Raw genomic sequence first — 18,361 nt, forward strand, 5'->3', positions numbered from 1 at the left:
TCTAGTTGTGAATATAGTCAGTTAAGTCCTTCTATTGATACACAAATGTGCTTTCTCATTCAGGGCAAGGATGTGCCTTTAAAGCACAGCCCTGAGCATGGGATAGTGCAGACCACAATATCTCCCCCAAGCTCTGCAGTGCACAGGGGGTAGTCTGCACTGCAATTAAACACCCAGGGCTGGCCCAAGTCAGCTGACTTGGACATGCGGGGCTCGGGCTCTGGGGCTGTAAAATTTGCAATGTAGATGTTCAGGCCCAAGCTCTAGGATCTACACTGCAATTTTACAGCTCCATAGCTCAGTGTAATGATCCTTTGTAATTAAAATGGTACTATAATATATTTAATTTCAGTGAGTCAAAAATAATGTGGGAGGAACGGAAGCACTGCCTGTGCCTGAAACACCAACCTCAATACTAACCTATTGAACAGAGGGACAGTGTCCAAAAATGGCTAATATAGCATAAATCCTAAGGCATTTGACATTCTGCTACTTCTCAAATACGTTATCCATATGTGCTAGAATTTTCCATTTAGCTACATACACTTCTGATGTTTTCACTGCAGCCTCTTGATTTCTTAAGAAGAACAGGAGGGCTTGTGGCACCTAAGAGAATAACAAATATATTTGAGCATAAGCTTTCGTGGGCTAAAACCCACTTCATCGGATGCATGCAGTGGAAAATACAGTAAGAAGATATATATATATATACACACACACACACACACACACACACACACAGAACATGAAACAATGGGTGTTATATGTTATAGTGTGTATAACACCCATTGTTTCATGTTCTCTATGTATATATCTTCCTACTATATTTTCCACTGCATGCATCCGATGAAGTGGGTTTTAGCCCATGAAAGCTTATGCTCAAATAAATTTGTTAGTCTCCAAGGAGCCACACGTACTCCTGTTCTTTTTGCGGATGCAAACTAACACGGCTGCTACTCTGAAACTTGATTTCTTAAATTGATTGGTTACAAGGGTAGTTGGGTCCTTCCATGTGTATAAAAATACCAAACCGAACTAACTATGCTTTAGACTGTAGAGGCTTAACAATTGGTGCCTTTTCCTTCTTTTCTACCGTCAACCATAAGTATGTAGGCCTTACTTTCAGCATGATGGACTGAAAAAGACTTGCAAGTCATGTGGATAATCATCTCAATGGGAGCTCCCAGTGTGATGCCTAAATGACTATTGTGATCCTGGGATGTATAAAGGGTGATGTCGTGGTGGGAGTCTACTATAGACCACCAGACCAAGGGCATGAGGTGGACGAGGCTTTCTTCCGGCAACTCGCAGAAGTTACTAGATCGCAGGCCCTGGTTCTCAGGGGAGACTTCAATCACCCTGATATCTGCTGGGAGAGCAATACAGCGGTGCACAGGCAATCCAGGAAGTTTTTGGAAAATGTAGGGGACAATTTCCTGGTGCAAGTGCTGGAGGAACCAACTAGGGGCAGAGCTCTTCTTGACCTGCTGCTCACAAACCGGGAAGAATTAGTAGGAGAAGCAAAAGTGCATGGGAACCTGGGAGGCAGTGACCATGAAATGGTTGAGTTCAGGATCCGAACACAAGGAAGAAAGGAGAGCAGCAGAATACAGACCCTGGACTTCAGAAAAGCAGACTGACTCCCTCAGGGAACTGATGGGCAAGATCCCCTGGGAGAATAACATGAGGGGGAAAGGAGTCCAGGAGAGCTGGCTGTATTTTAAAGAATCCTTATTGAGGTTACAGGGACAAACCATCCCGATGTGTAGAAAGAATAGTAAATATGGCAGGCGACCAGCTTGACTTAACACTGAAATCCTTGCTGCTCTTAAATACAAAAAAGAAGCTTACAAGAAGTGGAAGATTGGACAAATGACCAGGGGTGAGTATAAAAATATTGCTCGGGCTTGCAGGAGTGAAATCAGGAAGGCCAAATCACACCTGGAGCTGCAGCTAGCAAGAGATGTTAAGAGTAACAAGAAGGGCTTCTTCAGGTATGTTAGCAACAAGAAGAAAGTCAAGGAAAGCGTGGGCCCCTTACTGAATGAGGGAGCCAAGCTAGTGACAGAGGATGTGGAAAAAGCTAATGCACTCAATGCTTTTTTTGCCTCTGTCTTCACGAACAAGGTCAGCTCCCAGACTACTGCACTGGGCAGCACAGCATGGGGAGAAGGTGACCAGCCCTCTGTGGAGAAAGAAGTGGTTCGGGACTATTTAGAAAAGCTGGATGAGCACAAGTCCATGGGGCCGGATGCGTTGCATCCGAGAGTGCTAAAGGAGTTGGCAGATGTGATTGCAGAGCCATTGGCCATTATCTTTGAAAACTCATGGCGATCGGGGGAGGTTCCAGATGACTGGAAAAAGGCTAATGTAGTGCCCATCTTTAAAAAAGGGAAGGAGGAGGATCCTGGGAACTACAGGCCAGTCAGCCTCACCTCAGTCCCTGGAAAAATCTTGGAGCAGGTCCTCAAGGAATCAATTCTGAAGCACTTAGAGGAGAGGAAAGTGATCAGGAACAGTCAGCATGGATTCACCAAGGGCAAATTATACCTGACTAATCTAATTGCCTTCTATGACGAGATAACTGGCTCTGTGGAAGAAGAGAAAGCAGTGGACGTGTTGTTCCTTGACTTTAGCAAAGCTTTTGACACAGTCTCCCACAGTATTCTTGTCAGCAAGTTAAAGAAGTATGGGCTGGATGAATGGTCTATAAGGTGGATAGAAAGCTGGCTAGATTGTCGGGCTCAACGGGTAGTGATCAATGGCTCCATGTCTAGTTGGCAGCCGGTATCAAGTGGAGTGCCCCAGGGGTCGGGCCTGGGGCCGGTTTTGTTCAATATCTTCATAAATGATCTGGAGGATGGTGTGGATTGCACTCTCAGCAAGTTTGCAGATGACACTAAACTGGGAGGAGTGGTAGATACGCTGGAGGGTAGGGATAGGATACAGAGGGACTTAGACAAATTGGAGGATTGCGCCAAAAGAAATCTGATGAGGTTCAACAAGGACAAGTGCAGAGTCCTGCACTTAGGATGGAAGAATCCAATGCACTGCTACAGACTAGGGACCGAATGGCTAGGCAGCAGTTCTGCAGAAAAGGACCTAGGGGTTACAGTGGACGAGAAGTTGGATATGAGTCAACAGTGTGCCCTTGTTGCCAAGAAGGCCAATGGCATTTTGGGAAGTATAAGTAGGGGCATTGCCAGCAGATCGAGGGATGTGATCGTTCCCCTCTATTCGACATTGGTGAGGCCTCATCTGGAGTACTGTGTCCAGTTTTGGGCCCCACACTACAAAAAGGATGTGGAAAAATTGGAAAGAGCCCAGCGGAGGGCAAGAAAAATGATTAGGGGACTGGAACACATGACTTATGAGGAGAGGCTGAGGGAACTGGGGATGTTTAGTCTTCAGAAGAGAAGAATGAGAGGGGATTTGATAGCTGCTTTCAATTACCTGAAAGGTGGTTCCAAAGAGGATGGCTCTAGACTGTTCTCAGTGGTAGCAGATGACAGAACAAGGAGTAATGATCTCAAGTTGCAGTGGGGGCGATTTAGGTTGGATATTAGGAAAAACTTTTTCACTAGGAGGGTGGTGAAACACTGGAATGCGTTACCTAGGGAGGTGGTGGAATCTCCTTCCCTAGACTTTTTTAAGGTCAGGCTTGACAAAGCCCTGGCTGGGATGATTTAGTCGGGGATTGGTCCTGCTTTGAGCAGGGGGTTGGACTAGATGACCTCCTGAGGTCCCTTTCAACCCTGATATTCTATGATTCTATGATAAACAAGGAATATCAAGTAGAAGCAGGCAAGTTATATGTCTTTGTATCTGGTACTGGTGCAACTGCTATTGGAACAATGTGACCAGAGCCCGTGTACACAATTCAAGAAGGATATTGATCAATTGGAGCAGGATTCAGAGAATAACCAAAGCAATGATTAAACGATTCAAAAACATCTCATAGTGAAAGACTCAAGGAACTTGGCATGTTTAGATTAGCAAAGAGAAGGGTAAAGGGTGATTTGATTACAGTCAATAAATACCTACATGGGGAACAAAAAAATTATAATAGAAAGCTCTTCAATGTAGCAAAGGTATAACCTGATGCAATGGCTGGAAGCTGAAGCTAGACAAATTCAGACTATAAATAAGGCAAACTTGTTTAATTGTGAGGGTAATTAACCACTGTAACAATATACCAAGGCTTGTGGCAGATTCTCCATCACTGGACATTTAAAAATCAAGATTAGATGTTTTTCTAAAACATATGCTCTATTTCAAACAGAAAATTAATTCAGAGAAGTTCTTTGGCCTGTGCTGCACAAGAAGTCTGAACAGATGATCACAGTTGTCCATTCTGGTTTTATAACCTATGAATCTACACCTTGGGTACATTCTTTTAGATACCTGTTCTGAGTGTGAAGAAGATGCTGGATTAAGCACCCAGTGTATACACAATTGACTTTGGTTATTTTAACATTGTTTTGTTCATGTTAAAAATCAACCTCAGTGTGCAGACTGAAAGCTTTGATGAGAATATTTTGGCTCTTTGGCCATATATTAAACTAGAGATCATTAATATACAGCTATTTTAGGACTTCAGTCAAGTGAACTATATCTTTCGTTTTCTAGAGACCAAGTCCGATGAAAAAGTATTTTTTTCCCTCCACTTCCAAAGCCATATTTTTCATTTAATGTCACCTTACTTCCACAGCAAGAACTTTCAGTTGCTGCAAAATAACAGCTGATAAAATTCAAAATCTGTTTCTAAATTATTTTTATAAATTAATTTTAATAGTTTTGTTCTGTTTTCAAATTGAATATTATGTTACAAACACAAAAATACATTAAAAGAACATTATGGTTGCAGTCAAGCTCCACCAAGTGAGCAAATGCAAGACTTAATCTCACCTGTGCAACTTTAGTTGTGTGTATTCATTACAATACAGTCTTTAATTAAATGGTCACATACTATTTTTTCCACATGACCCCTGCCTCATTCAGTGCACGGTGCTCACTTAATTAGCTGCTGTTCAATATTTTTTCCTCCCTATTATTGAATTTATGATCCCAGGCCTTTATTTATTATTTGCACACTATTTGTACCCTGCTCTGAAAAAAGAATTACTAGTTTCCTCATGGGCCTATCTAGGTCAACCGTCACTAATTAATGAGTGCTTCACAAACATTACTTTATTTTCATAACACTCTGTAAAGGTGAGGGGATAGTATAATCCCCATTTTATAGATGGGGAACTAAGGCTGACGAAATAAGGCCAAAAGTATCCATTAGTTCATAGGTGCTGGAAGTAGTGGTGCTGGGGGTGCTGCCGCACCCGCTGGCTTGAAGTGGTTTCCACCATATACACGGTTTACATTTTGGTTCAATGGCTCAGCAGCCCACTATACAAATTATTCCAGTACCCCTGCATTAATTTGGCATGCCCAATCTGAGCTACCTTGGACCTGATTTTTCAGAGTATATAGCATTATATAGCACCAATATATTCAAATCAGTTCCCATTGACTTCAGTTGCTGTTGTGAGTGCCCAACAGTTCTGCAAATCTGACCCCTAGGTCTCAAGTCAGGGATGCAGAAAACATAGAACACAATCAGTGACCACCTGTGAGAGGTTTGCTTTAAGCCATTTGCCCAGCATCAGAGCAACTCTGTGGCAGAGGCAGGGATAGAATCCAGTTCTCCAGGGCAGCATTCACTGCTTTAACCATGAGACCCTCCAGTCTCTTCCTCCAATGCCCTGCCTCATTCACTATACACCTTCCAACTACTGCAACAAATGAAGCAAGAGTCCTACAGACAACAGCCTCCTTCACTACACCACCCTCACCAATTCCCAGAGCAGGATCATCACATGCATGGAATGAGGGATCCTGTAGAAAAAACAGCACAGGATCATGTAATTAAAGACTGGATCATAATGCATACACGCAAGGGAAGTGAATTAAGGTAAAACAGCCAACTTAATTCTGACATTTCCTAATTTTAGTGCTCGACTTTGCAACCTTAACATTCTTTTAACATATTTTAGTGTATGCAATTTTCTACTTGTTTAAAAAAGTAGAAAAAGTAAAATTCCATCATGTGGAATCATATTGACACTCATGAATCAGCAGGGTTGAAATCTTTACATCCTCCACACAGACCAAGCTCATTTGAGCTAACAGAGTATCCTACTGATAGCAGTAGGCGGTTGTCATCCTAGATGTGAACCAGCACTCGAGGGTGACAAGACACTGACAGGTCTCAGAGGAACAGCCGTGTTAGTCTGTATTCGCAAAATACATCTGATGAAGTGAGCTGTAGCTCACGAAAGCTCATGCTCAAATAAATTGGTTAGTCTCTAAGGTGCCACAAGTACTCCTTTTCTTTTTGCGAAGACACTGACAGTAGTTTCATAGATATTTGCTGACAGCAGAGGAATGGTGAAATTTGTGAATCTTGGGTTCCAACCCAGGCTCTAGAAGGGTGGAGATTCTCTTGTGGGCACAGACTCTTCTGCCTGTTCTCCTCAAACTTGACTCTTTGTGTCCCATTCCCTCCTACTTGACTCTCTCTCAGTTATGTCTTTTCACCATCCTGGTCCTCAGTCCTGTCCTACTGTCCTCATATAGTCAGTCCCAGTCTCCAATCCTCAGGCTTTTCAGCCTGGCACCAGTCTCCTTACCCAGTCAGTCCTAATCTCCACCTCTGGCTGCTCTGTCCCAGGCTGCATCCTCCACTCCCAGTCTACTTGTCCAGTCATTCCCAGTTCCCCCCAGCTCCTGTCCCCAGTCTCTTTGTCAGCAAGTCCAAGTTCCACCCATCCTTGCCTGATCTGTCTACATCCACCTCCCTTGGCTCCAAGAGAGCCATCCCACCCACCCACCCAAACTTGCTAGGTAGCAAATCTGTCTGGCCATAGAAGGGGGAGTGTGCCTCACCTTTTAAAATGGCTTCCTGATGTATGAGCAAATTCTGAGAGGCATACTCAGAGGCTCTACTGGTGCAATGATAGGTTTCAGAGTAGCAGCCGTGTTAGTCTGTATCCGCAGAAAGAAAAAGGAGTACTTGTGGCACCTTAGAGACTAACAAATTTATTTGAGCATAAGCTTTTGGGAGCTACTGCTCACTTCATCGGATACATGTAACGGAAAATACAGTGGGGAGATTTATATACACAGAGAACATGAAACAATGGGTGTTACCATATACAAGAGTATGTAACAAGAGTGATCAGGTAAGGTGAGCTATTACCAGCAGGACAGCGGGGGGTGCGCGGGGGACCTTTTGTAGTGATAATCAGAGTGGGCCATTTCCAGCAGTTGACAAGAACATGTGAGGAACAGTGTGCGTGTGTGGGGGGGAATAAACATGGGGAAATAGTTTTACTTTGTGTAATGACCCATCCACTCCCAATCTTTATTCAAGCCTAAGTTAATTGTATCCAGTTTGCAAATTAATTCCAATTCAGCAGTTTCTCGTTGGAGTCTGTTTCTGAAGTTTCTTTGTTGAAGAATTGCCACTTTTAGGTCTGCAATCCAGTGACCAAAGAGATTGAAGCATTCTCCGACTGGTTTTTGAATGTTGTTATTCTTGACGTCTGATTTGTGTCCATTTATTCTTTTACGCAGAGACTGTCCATTTTGGCCAATGCACACGGCAGAGGGGCATTTCTGGCACATGATAGCATATATCACATTGGTAGATGTGCAAGTGAACGAGCCTCTGATAGTGTGGCTGATGTTATTAGGCCCTAAAGCTCACCTTACCTGATCACTCTTATTACAGTGTGTATGGTAACACCCATTGTTTCATGTTCTCTGTGTATATAAAATCTCCCCACTGTATTTTCCACTACATACATCCGATGAAGTGAGCTGTAGCTCCCGAAAGCTTATGCTCAAATAAATTTGTTAGTCTCTAAGGTGCCACAAGTACTCCTTTTCTTTTTGCGGATACAGACTAACACGGCTGCTACTCTGAAACCTATCATTGCACCAGTAGAGCCTCTGAGTATGCCTCTCAGAATTTGCTCATACATCAAGAAGCCATTTTAAAAGGTGAGGCACACTCCCCCTTCTATGGCCAGACAGATTTGCTACCCAGCAAGTTTGGGTGGGTGGGTGGGATGGCTCTATTAACTCTTCACCTTTTCCTGTGCCCTTTGCGGTGCTCCAAAGGGAGTTGTTACAGGAGCAGTCTCTGAGTTTCCATGAGTGCAAGGACCACACTTTGGTCAAGCGTTTATGTAAGCTCCTTATCCCCTCCCACAACACTGTGCAATCTTCACACTTAGCCATCCATCTATTTCCCAGATGTCAGTGATATTATTATGGTCAGTGATGTGTCATTGCCCCTCAGGTTTAAGGAATTATGAGAAATAACAGGGCTCGACACATAAAATTAAGTAATTAGTCTTGTTTCTGTTTCTCTTAGCCCTGGTCTACACTACCAGTTTAGGTCGAATTTAGCAGAGTTAGATCGATTTAACCCTGCACCCGTCCACACAAGGAAGCCATTTTTGTCGACTTAATGGGCTTTTAAAATCTATTTCTGTACTCCTCCCCGACGAGAGGATTAGCGCTGAAATCGACAACGCTGGGTCAAATTTGGGTTAGTGTGGACGCAATTCAATGGTATTGGCCTCCGGGAGCTGTCCCACAGTGCTCCAATTTGACCTCTCTGGACAGCACTCTCAACTCGGATGCACTGACCAGGTAGACATGAAAAGCCCCGGGAACTTTTGAATTTCATTTCCTGTTTGGCCAGTGTGGCGAGCTCATCAGCACAGGTGACCATGCAGAGCTCATCAGCAGAAGTGACCATGGAGTCCCAGAATCGAACCGAATGGGAGGTACGGGATCTGATCGCTGTATGGGTAAAGGAATCCATGCTATCAGAACTCCATTCCAAAAGACGAAATGCCAAATATTTGAAAAAATCTCCAAGGGCACGAAGGACAGAAGCTATCACAGGGACCCGCAGCAGTGCTGCTTGAAACTTAAGGAGCTTAGGCAAGCCTACCAAAAAACCCAAGAGGCAAATGCCCACTCTGGGTCAGAGCCCCAGACATGCCACTTCTATGATGAGCTGAATGCAATTGTAGGCGGTGCCCCTACCACTGCCCCACCCCTGTACAATCTCACACAACAGGTGATGAGGAGGGGGAGGTTGAAGATAGCATACATCAGGCAAGAAGAGAAACCGTTCTTCCCGACAGCCAGGAATTGTTTATCACCCAGGATCCAATACCCTCCGAACCCAGGCTCCTGGACCTTGAAGGAGGAGAAGGCAGCTCTGGTGAGCGTACCTTTGTAAATATAATACACAGTTTAAAACAAGCGTGTTTAATGATTAATTTGCCCTGAAGACTTGGGATGCATTCGTGGCCAGTATAGCTACTGGAAAAGTCTGTTAACCTGTCTGGGGATTGGGCGGAAATCCTCCAGGGACATCTCAATGAAGCTGTCCTGGAGGTACTCCCAAAGCCTTTGCAAAAGGTTTCTGGGAAGGTTAGCCTTATTGAGTCCTCCATGGTAGGACACTTTACCACGGCAGGCCAGTAGCACGTAGTCTGGAATGATTGCATACGAAAGCATGGCAGCATGTGGTCCCAGTGTTTGCTAGCATTCAAGCAACATTCGTTCTTTATCTCCCTCTGTTATCCTCAGGAGAGTGATATCATTCGTGGTCACCTGGTTGAAATAGGGGAATGATATCAGGAGGGCCAAATCGCACCTGGAGCTGCAGCTAGCAAGAGATGTCAAGAGTAACAAGAAGGGTTTCTTCAGGTATGTTGGCAACAAGAAGAAAGCCAAAGAAAGTGTGGGCCACTTACTGAATGAGGGAGGCAACCTAGTGACAGAGGATGTGGAAAAAGCTAATGTACTCAATGCTTTTTTTCCCTCTGTTTTCACTAACAAGGTCAGTTCCCAGACTGCTGCGCTGGGCATCACAAAATGGGGAAGAGATGGCCAGCCCTCTGTGGAGATAGAGGTGGTTAGGGACTATTAGGAAAAGCTGGACGTGCACAAGTCCATGGGGCCGGACGAGTTGCATCCGAGAGTGCTGAAGGAATTGGGGGCTGTGATTGCAGAGCCATTGGCCATTATCTTTGAAAACTCGTGGCGAACCGGGGAAGTCCCGGATGACTGGAAAAAGGCTAATGTAGTGCCAATCTTTAAAAAAGGGAAGGAGGAGGATCCTGGGAACTACAGGCCAGTCAGCCTCACCTCAGTTCCTGGAAAAATCATGGAGCAGGTCCTCAAAGAATCAATCCTGAAGCACTTGCATGAGAGGAAAGTGATCAGGAACAGCCAGCATGGATTCACCAAGGGAAGGTCATGCCTGACTAATCTAATCACCTTCTATGATGAGATTACTGGTTCTGTGGATGAAGGGAAAGCAGCGGATGTATTGTTTCTTGACTTTAGCAAAGCTTTTGACACGGTCTCCCACAGTATTCTTGTCAGCAAGTTAAGGAAGTATGGGCTGGATGAATGCACTATAAGGTGGGTAGAAAGCTGGCTAGATTGTCGGGCTCAACGGGTAGTGATCAATGGCTCCATGTCTAGTTGGCAGCCGGTGTCAAGTGGAGTGCCCCAGGGGTCGGTCCTGGGGCCGATTTTGTTCAATATCTTCATAAATGATCTGGAGGATGGTGTGGATTGCACTCTCAGCAAATTTGCGGATGATACTAAACTGGGAGGAGTGGTAGATACGCTGGAGGGGAGGGATAGGATACAGAAGGACCTAGACAAATTGGAGGATTGGGCCAAAAGAAATCTGATGAGGTTCAATAAGGATAAGTGCAGGGTCCTGCACTTAGGACGGAAGAATCCAATGCACCGCTACAGACTAGGGACTGAATGGCTAGGCAGCAGTTCTGCGGAAAAGGACCTAGGGGTGACAGTGGACGAGAAGCTGGATATGAGTCAGCAGTGTGCCCTTGTTGCCAAGAAGGCCAATGGCATTTTGGGATGTATAAGTAGGGGCATAGTGAGCAGATCGAGGGACGTGATCGTTCCCCTCTATTCGACATTGGTGAGGCCTCATCTGGAGTACTGTGTCCAGTTTTGGGCCCCACACTACAAGAAGGATGTGGATAAATTGGAGAGAGTCCAGCGAAGGGCAACAAAAATGATTAGGGGTCTAGAACACATGACTTATGAGGAGAGGCTGAGGGAGCTAGGATTGTTTAGCCTGCAGAAGAGAACAATGAGGGGGGATTTGATAGCCGCTTTCAACTACCTGAAAGGGGGTTCCAAAGAGGATGGCTCTAGACTGTTCTCAATGATAGCAGATGACAGAACGAGGAGTAATGGTCTCAAGTTGCAGTGGGGGAGGTTTAGATTGGATATTAGGAAAAACTTTTTCTCTAAGAGGGTGGTGAAACACTGGAATGCGTTACCTAGGGAGGTGGTAGAATCTCCTTCCTTAGAGGTTTTTAAGGTCAGGCTTGACAAAGCCCTGGCTGGGATGATTTAACTGGGAATTGGTCCTGCTTCAAGCAGGGGGTTGGACTAGATGACCTTCTGGGGTCCCTTCCAACCCTGATATTCTATGATTCTATTAAGGGGACATCAGAGGTGGCCATTCCTGCTGGGCTATTTGCCTGTGGTTGAAAAGAAATCATCCCCGCTGTTAGCCATGCGGTGTGGGGAGGGGTGAAGCGATCATCCCAGAGAATTGGGTGTGGGGGGGGTTAGTTGGGTTTGTGCTGCATGATAACCTGAAAACATCAGCCCCTCCTTTTAAATGGGCAATGTGTCTTCTTCAATTTTAAGCTCCCTTTTTCCCTCTGGCAGCGGCAAATGTTTCAACGCTGCAACTAGCAACTCCATCCCAGAGGCTAGCACAGATAAGAAGGCAAAAAAAAAAGCACTCGTGATGAAACGTTCTCTGAGTTCATGCAGTCCACCCAAACTGAAAGAGCCCAACAGAATGCGTGGAGGCAGGCAATGGCAGAGTCCAGGAAACCACAAAATGAACACAAGGACAGGAGGGACACACGAGAGGATAGATGGCTGGAGCAACAGGAGAGGTGGCAGCAGCGTGATGAAAGGAGGCAGGATGCAATGCTGAGGTGAATGGAGGATCTAACTGATATGCGCCGGCATATGGTTGAGGTGCAGGAAAAGCACAGACTGACACTGCAGCCCCTGTGTAACCAACTGCCCTCCTCCCCAAGTGCCCAAGAATGCAGGGGTGGGGGGCAGCTCTGGGCACTCAATCACTCCACCCCAGAGGAATGCCCAAGCAACAGAAGGCTGGCATTCAATAAGTTTTGAAGTGCAGTGTAGCATTGCCCTTCCCTCCTCCCCTCATCCACCACCCCAACCTTCCCGGGCTACCTTGGCATTTATCCCCCTATTTGTGTGACGAATTAATAAAGAATGCATGAATTTGAAACAGAAATGACTTTATTGCCTCTGCAAGCGGTGATCGAAGGGGGAAGGGGAGGGAGGTTGGCTTACAGGGAAGTAGAGTCAACCAAGGGGGTGGGTTTTCATCAAGGAGAAACAAACAGAACTGTCACACCACAGCCTGCTCAGCCATGAAACTGGTTTTCAAAGCTTCTCTGATGCACAGCGCACCCTGCTGTGCTCTTCTAACCGCCCTGGTGTCTGGGTGCGCGTAATCAGCGGCCAGGTGATTTTCCTCAACTTCCCACCCTGCCATAAACGTCTCCCCCTTACTCTCACAGATCTTGTGGAGCACACAGCAAGCAGTAACAACAATGGAAATATTGGTTTCGCTGAGGTCTAACCTAGTCAGTAAACTGCGCCAGCGTGCTTTTAAACATCCAAATGCACATTCTACCACCATTCTGCACTTGCTCAGCCTATAGTTGAATAGCGCCTGACTACTGTCCAGGGTGCCTGTGTATGGCTTCATGAGCCATGGCATTAAGGGGTAGGCTGGGTCCCCAAGGATAACTATAGGCATTTCAACATCCCCAACGGTTATTTTCTGGTCTGGAAAGTAAGTCCCTTGCCGCAGCTGTTCAAACAGACCAGAGTTCCTGAAGATGCGAGCATCATGTACCTTTACGGCCATCCCACATGGATGTTGGTGAAACGTCCCTTATGATCCACCAGTGCTTGCAGCGCCATTGAAAGTACCCCTTGCAGTTTATGTACTGGCTGCCTTGGTGGTCCGGTCCCAAGATAGGGATATGCGTTCCATCTATTGCCCCACCACAGTTATGGAATCCCATTGCAGCAAACCCATCCACTATGAGCTGCACATTTCCCAGAGTCACTACCCTTTATAGCAGCAGCTCAGTGATTGCGTTGACTACTTGCATCACAGCAGCCCCCACAGTAGATTTGCCTACTCCAAATTGATTCCTGACTGACTGGTAGCTGTCTGGTGTTGCAAGCTTCCAGAGGGCTATCGCCATTCACTTGTGAACTGTGAGGGCTGCTCTCATCTTGGTATTCTTGCGCTTCAGGGCAGGGGAAAGCAAGTCACAAAGTTCCATGAAAGTGCCCTCACACGTGCGAAAGTTTCGCAGCCACTGAGAATCATCCCAGACCTGCAACATTATGCGTTCCCACCGGTCTGTGTTTGTTTCCCGGGCCCAGAATCGGCATCCCACTGCATAAGCCTGCCCCATTGCCACCAGGATGGCCAAACTGTCGGAGCCCGTGCTTTGAGAGAAGTCTGTGTCCATGTCCTCATCACTCTTGTCACCGTGCTGCCATTGCCTCCTCTCCTGCTTTTGCAAGTTCTGCATATACTGCATGATAATGCATGAGGTGTTTACAATGCTCATAACTGCCGCAGTGATCTGAGCGGGCTCCATGCTTGCTGTGGTATGGCATCTGCAGGAGAGCAGGGTGCCAGAGGAAGCGGTGGTTGGATGACCAGTGTTGCAGACACACTGCATCGTCTGCTGCTAGGACACAACAGCTGAGCAGGCTGCACACTTGCCGCGGTATGGCGAGACAAGAGCAGCTGAGCAGAGTTGCAGCAGAAGCGGCCCTGCGAGACCACCAGGAGAGCAGAGTGCCAGAGTAAGCGGTGGATGACAACAGTCATACAGAGGACCTGCGAGGTGGATTCATAGCATCAGAAGAGCAGAGTGGCAGTGGAAGCGGTGGTTTGATGACGACGGTTAGCAGTCCTACTGTACCGTCTGCTGAAAGCAGTATGGTGCCTGCATGGAAAAAAGGCGCTAAACGATTGTCTGCCGTTGCTTTCACAGAGGGAGGGGCGACTGATGACGTGCACCCAAAACCACCCGCGACAATGTTTTTGCCCTATCAGGCATTAGGAGCTTAACCCAGAATTCCAATGGGCAGCAGAGACTGCGGGAACTTGGGATAGCTACCCACAGTGCAACGCTAGCCTCGGTACTGTGGATGCACGCCGCCGACTTAATGCGCTTAGTGCATTAGTGTGGGGACACACAGAATCGACTGTATAAAATCGCCTTCTAAAAAATCGCCTTCTATAAATTCGACCTAATTTTGTAGTGTAGACATACCCTTAGGATCACGTACATTGGATTCCTTTGTAAAGGTTTAATTGGCAGTCAGTCTTATTCATTGGGCTGAGGAGGCAGAGACAGAGCCCAAGAGTCCTGCTTAATGGCAGCAGAGACTAAATGTGCTGATATGGCATCATGGAGTGTTGTGGGACAAGCATAACTAGTACTATTGCTTTAAGATTCCCAGAAAGACTATTCTCTCTAAGATTCTAAATACTCACCTCTTTGGAGGTGGGGAAACAAAGGAGTCCCTCATATGGGGTTAAAGTTCAAAAGGTGTCAGAGACTTGGGTCCAAAGCCTCAGCTGGAGTAAATAGCATCAGTGTCAATGGTGTGATGCTGGTCTACTGCAGCTGAGGATTTGGCTCTTGAGGTTCTGAGTACCACTTTGGCAAACGGCTGTCACAGTGTAGCATATAGACATGCTTTGGGATTGACTGATAAGGAGATTGTAGATATTTAGGGCATCATGGTAACAATTAGCTATTAGATTTACTGGTTAAAATTTATATTAAAAAAAGCCTAAGGGCTTTCCCCAGAACTTAGTTATTTTATTTTGTGCCTTCTGGGAGGGGGAGTCAGGAGTATAACAATAGAAGGCTGATGCTGAACAAAACTGACAAAGTTAAAAAAAATACAACATCCACAGAGTATTCTATTAACTTACTTGTCAGTTACTGTTACTTTGAGATAAACACCAGGATTTTCTTAATACAGAGAAAGTTCTACTGCAATTAAATTACAAGCACATCAGGTTATGTACTGCACCAAGTTTGATACATTCAAATCAAATGTTTTCTCAGAGAAATAGCCTTCTCGATTTCTTGTAACATGTAGGTTTTTATTACTTTAATCTATTCATGGATCTTCTAGCAAAAGGTATTAAAAGCAATTATATAGGGAAAACTGGAAGCTAAAATTAAGTTTTGAGAAATTTCATAAGGCCTTTTCCTTTGATAAAAATATCTGTACTTATAATCTGACTAAACACACTGTCCTGGTTCATAAACTGCAAATGAAATACCACAGCCAAAGCTATCTACCTGCTGCTCTGCACTGCACTGCCATATACCTTAATCTTCTTGCTATGACAACACTGTGATTAGGGATTTCTCTTATGTATGTGCTGATCTTTTTCAGTGTATTCGTTAAAAGAAACTGCAAATATGTATGTCAAAGAAAACAAAAAATAATTAGTAAAGCTAGTGAGTGCATCTGCTGCTCTTTCAGCAGCAAGGGAACATATATGCCAAAAAGAGGAGGGAAAATTAAACATATGCATTACACCTACATTATTAATTTTTAATTTGTTCTTCTCTCTTCTTTGCAGGTGTCCGGAGATATGATAAAGGACAGCTCTACTCCGTCTCCGAGCTGAATCAAAATGTGAACCTGCTCTTCCTCTTCCTTTGCATTTTTCTGTAGAATAAAAGTGAGAGCCCATTAAACAACAGCTGGTGTCACTTTAACCTGCGAGAGCTGAACTACTGACATTTTAGAGTTTGATACAAATAAGAATACATGTAAGTGTTGTATACCTCAAAATATCCCCATTTCAGAGGAAAGGGAAGCAAGACCCACTTTCCTATAAAAAGGCAAATGCTGTTGCTCAAATGAAAAACAATTCATTATAACTCATGGCTTCAGACATAGGAAAATACAGATTTTTTTCTCCCTTTTCGTTTTCAGAAAATAAATTGCAACTGATCACTGACAAAAGGCAACAGTGTCTGAGATTAATCACCACTTCATCAAAATTCCATCAACTACTTTTTGTTTAAAAAAAGAAAAAATGTTGGAAATGTAAAGTTAGAATTCCCCCTGTTGAGGTGTAATAAAAAACAAAAGATGAAAAAGAAAACCAACCCCCGCCGTAACTCATTAGATTTCCACAATGACAATATATGCTTGTCAGCAAGTGTGATTGTTACAAATGTCCCATTCTCATTTCCATGTCTTTAGAATTGTACTTTTCCTATCACATAGTCATCACTTGATGCATTCTTTAATGGACATAAAATCCATTAAGGACAAGGATCAAACATTGTTTTTGGAAATGTCTGTGATTCCTCCCAGCCACCCCCATTCAGATATATGCAACTGTCAATTATATAAGGAAATTCAGGTCTCACTTATAATGTAGCAAGTTAAGAGTATCTCCACTGAAGTCAGTGGAATTACCTTGGATTGATGCTGGAGTAAAGGAGAGCAGAGTTTGCCCCATATTCTACAAAATGTCAAGAATAACAGTACCACCACAATTGAGAAAAGGAATTGTGGGAGTATAGGAAGAATCTGTCTGTCAAGCAAGTCTAATTAAAATCAATGCAGAATGTACAGTTGAGAATGTACAATTAGCACAGTCAGAAATTAATAGCCAAAAGCTGCGCATCTTGAAGTCTGCCCAGGAGAAGTTAGGAAGCCTTGATATCTACTGAACTGATGTGAAGCATAATATGCAGAATGAGACCATTAATGAGGCAATGTGGAGGGAGCCAACCTCCCCATCCTCTTACTGAAGAATGTTACATTTATCTCATGCAACAAAGCCAACCAAAAAGGAGTGTATTTATATTTCAGTTAAAAAAAACCCAGAAAGCTGTTGCACCCACTGAATAGCCAGGTAATTATACCTCTGTACCCCATATCCATCCTTGCCCTTTTGCCTTTGTGGCATGTTCACATATCAGTTATGGCCACCATTTAGACTCCAAACTTATGGATTATTAAGCAGATCTGAACAAAGTTACATATGAGTAATGTAACTAAGTAAAATGTTTGTAGGACCAGGTGACTGGATTGTAAACTGTTCAATTGCATTATCCTGACATTTAAGGGAGATGAGCAGCTGTACAAACATCAATAGGAGCTCCTGGTAGTCAGCACCTCTGAAAGTCAGACCATATGTGTTTCCTAATGTGAACCTAAGATTTGGTAGCAAACCTTTGTTGTCAGAGTTCAAATCCCATTCTGGTCACAGTTTCATCCATTCCTTAGTGAACACTTTTTCACATAAAATAATCCACAACATAATTTAGCCCAAATGGCAGTCTCTTCTCAGCAAAGCCAAGGTTATAACAGTGAGATATGTTGCAAGGCAAGATTGATGCATATGAACTTTTGAACACACCAACAGCACCACTAACCTTGGTGTTCATCTTCACATGTAGTTCTTTTTCCTTGTCATCACTAAGGCTTTGTCTACACTAGCACTTCTCTCGATAAAACTTCTGTCAGTCGGGGGTGTGGAAAAACACACCCCTGACCAACATAAGTTTCACCGACAAAAGCAGCGGTTTGGAGGGCCGCTCATTGGGGGTGGTTTAATTATGCTGACATAGGCATAATCTCCCGTCGGCATAGAGCGGCTGCACAGGAGACCTTACCGCGGCGCAATTACAGTGGCACAGCTGTACCGCTGCAAGCCCTGTAGCGTAGACACAGCCAAAGGCTCCGATTCAGCAAAATACATAAACACGTTTCATTTTAAGCATTCATTTAAGTCTGTTTTACTTCATTTCACTGAAACACTCAGCATGTGATTAAGTGCTTTGCTAAACAGGGATGCACTTTAGCATGTGCTTCAGTACTTTGCTGAATCGGGGCCCAACTGCTGCTCTAGTGTGAGAGCACTTGTGATTTCTGTGGAATTTTTTCAAAACTTATTTTAGGTTTGTTCTACTCTTTTTCTTTCCAGAATCTTCATCCCTCTCCAATTCTAGCATCTTTTTCAGTGTTTCAATATCAGAGTCAGGCTCTATAGCTTGATGTGGCCGTTAGAATTACAAAGTTTGCATGTTTGTGTAGCTTTCCCACGGCACTTGACTCCAGTCAGAGCCTGATGATTCCATTATTTGTTAGAGAC

General features: G+C 44.5%; 1 protein-coding gene across 1 annotated transcript in view; it reads right to left on the reverse strand.

The window, feature by feature from the left end:
* KCNH8 (potassium voltage-gated channel subfamily H member 8) overlaps positions 1–18,361 on the reverse strand; it is a 386,604-nt gene that overhangs the window by 189,607 nt on the left and 178,636 nt on the right. Inside the window, exon 4 of the mRNA XM_048838548.2 lies at positions 15,788–15,915. Coding sequence (XP_048694505.1) covers positions 15,788–15,915 — 128 coding nt within the window. The remainder of the gene's footprint in view (positions 1–15,787; positions 15,916–18,361) is intronic.

Source organism: Caretta caretta, chromosome 2, assembly GCF_965140235.1.
Source record: "Caretta caretta isolate rCarCar2 chromosome 2, rCarCar1.hap1, whole genome shotgun sequence".
Taxonomy (NCBI): Eukaryota; Metazoa; Chordata; order Testudines; family Cheloniidae; genus Caretta; species Caretta caretta.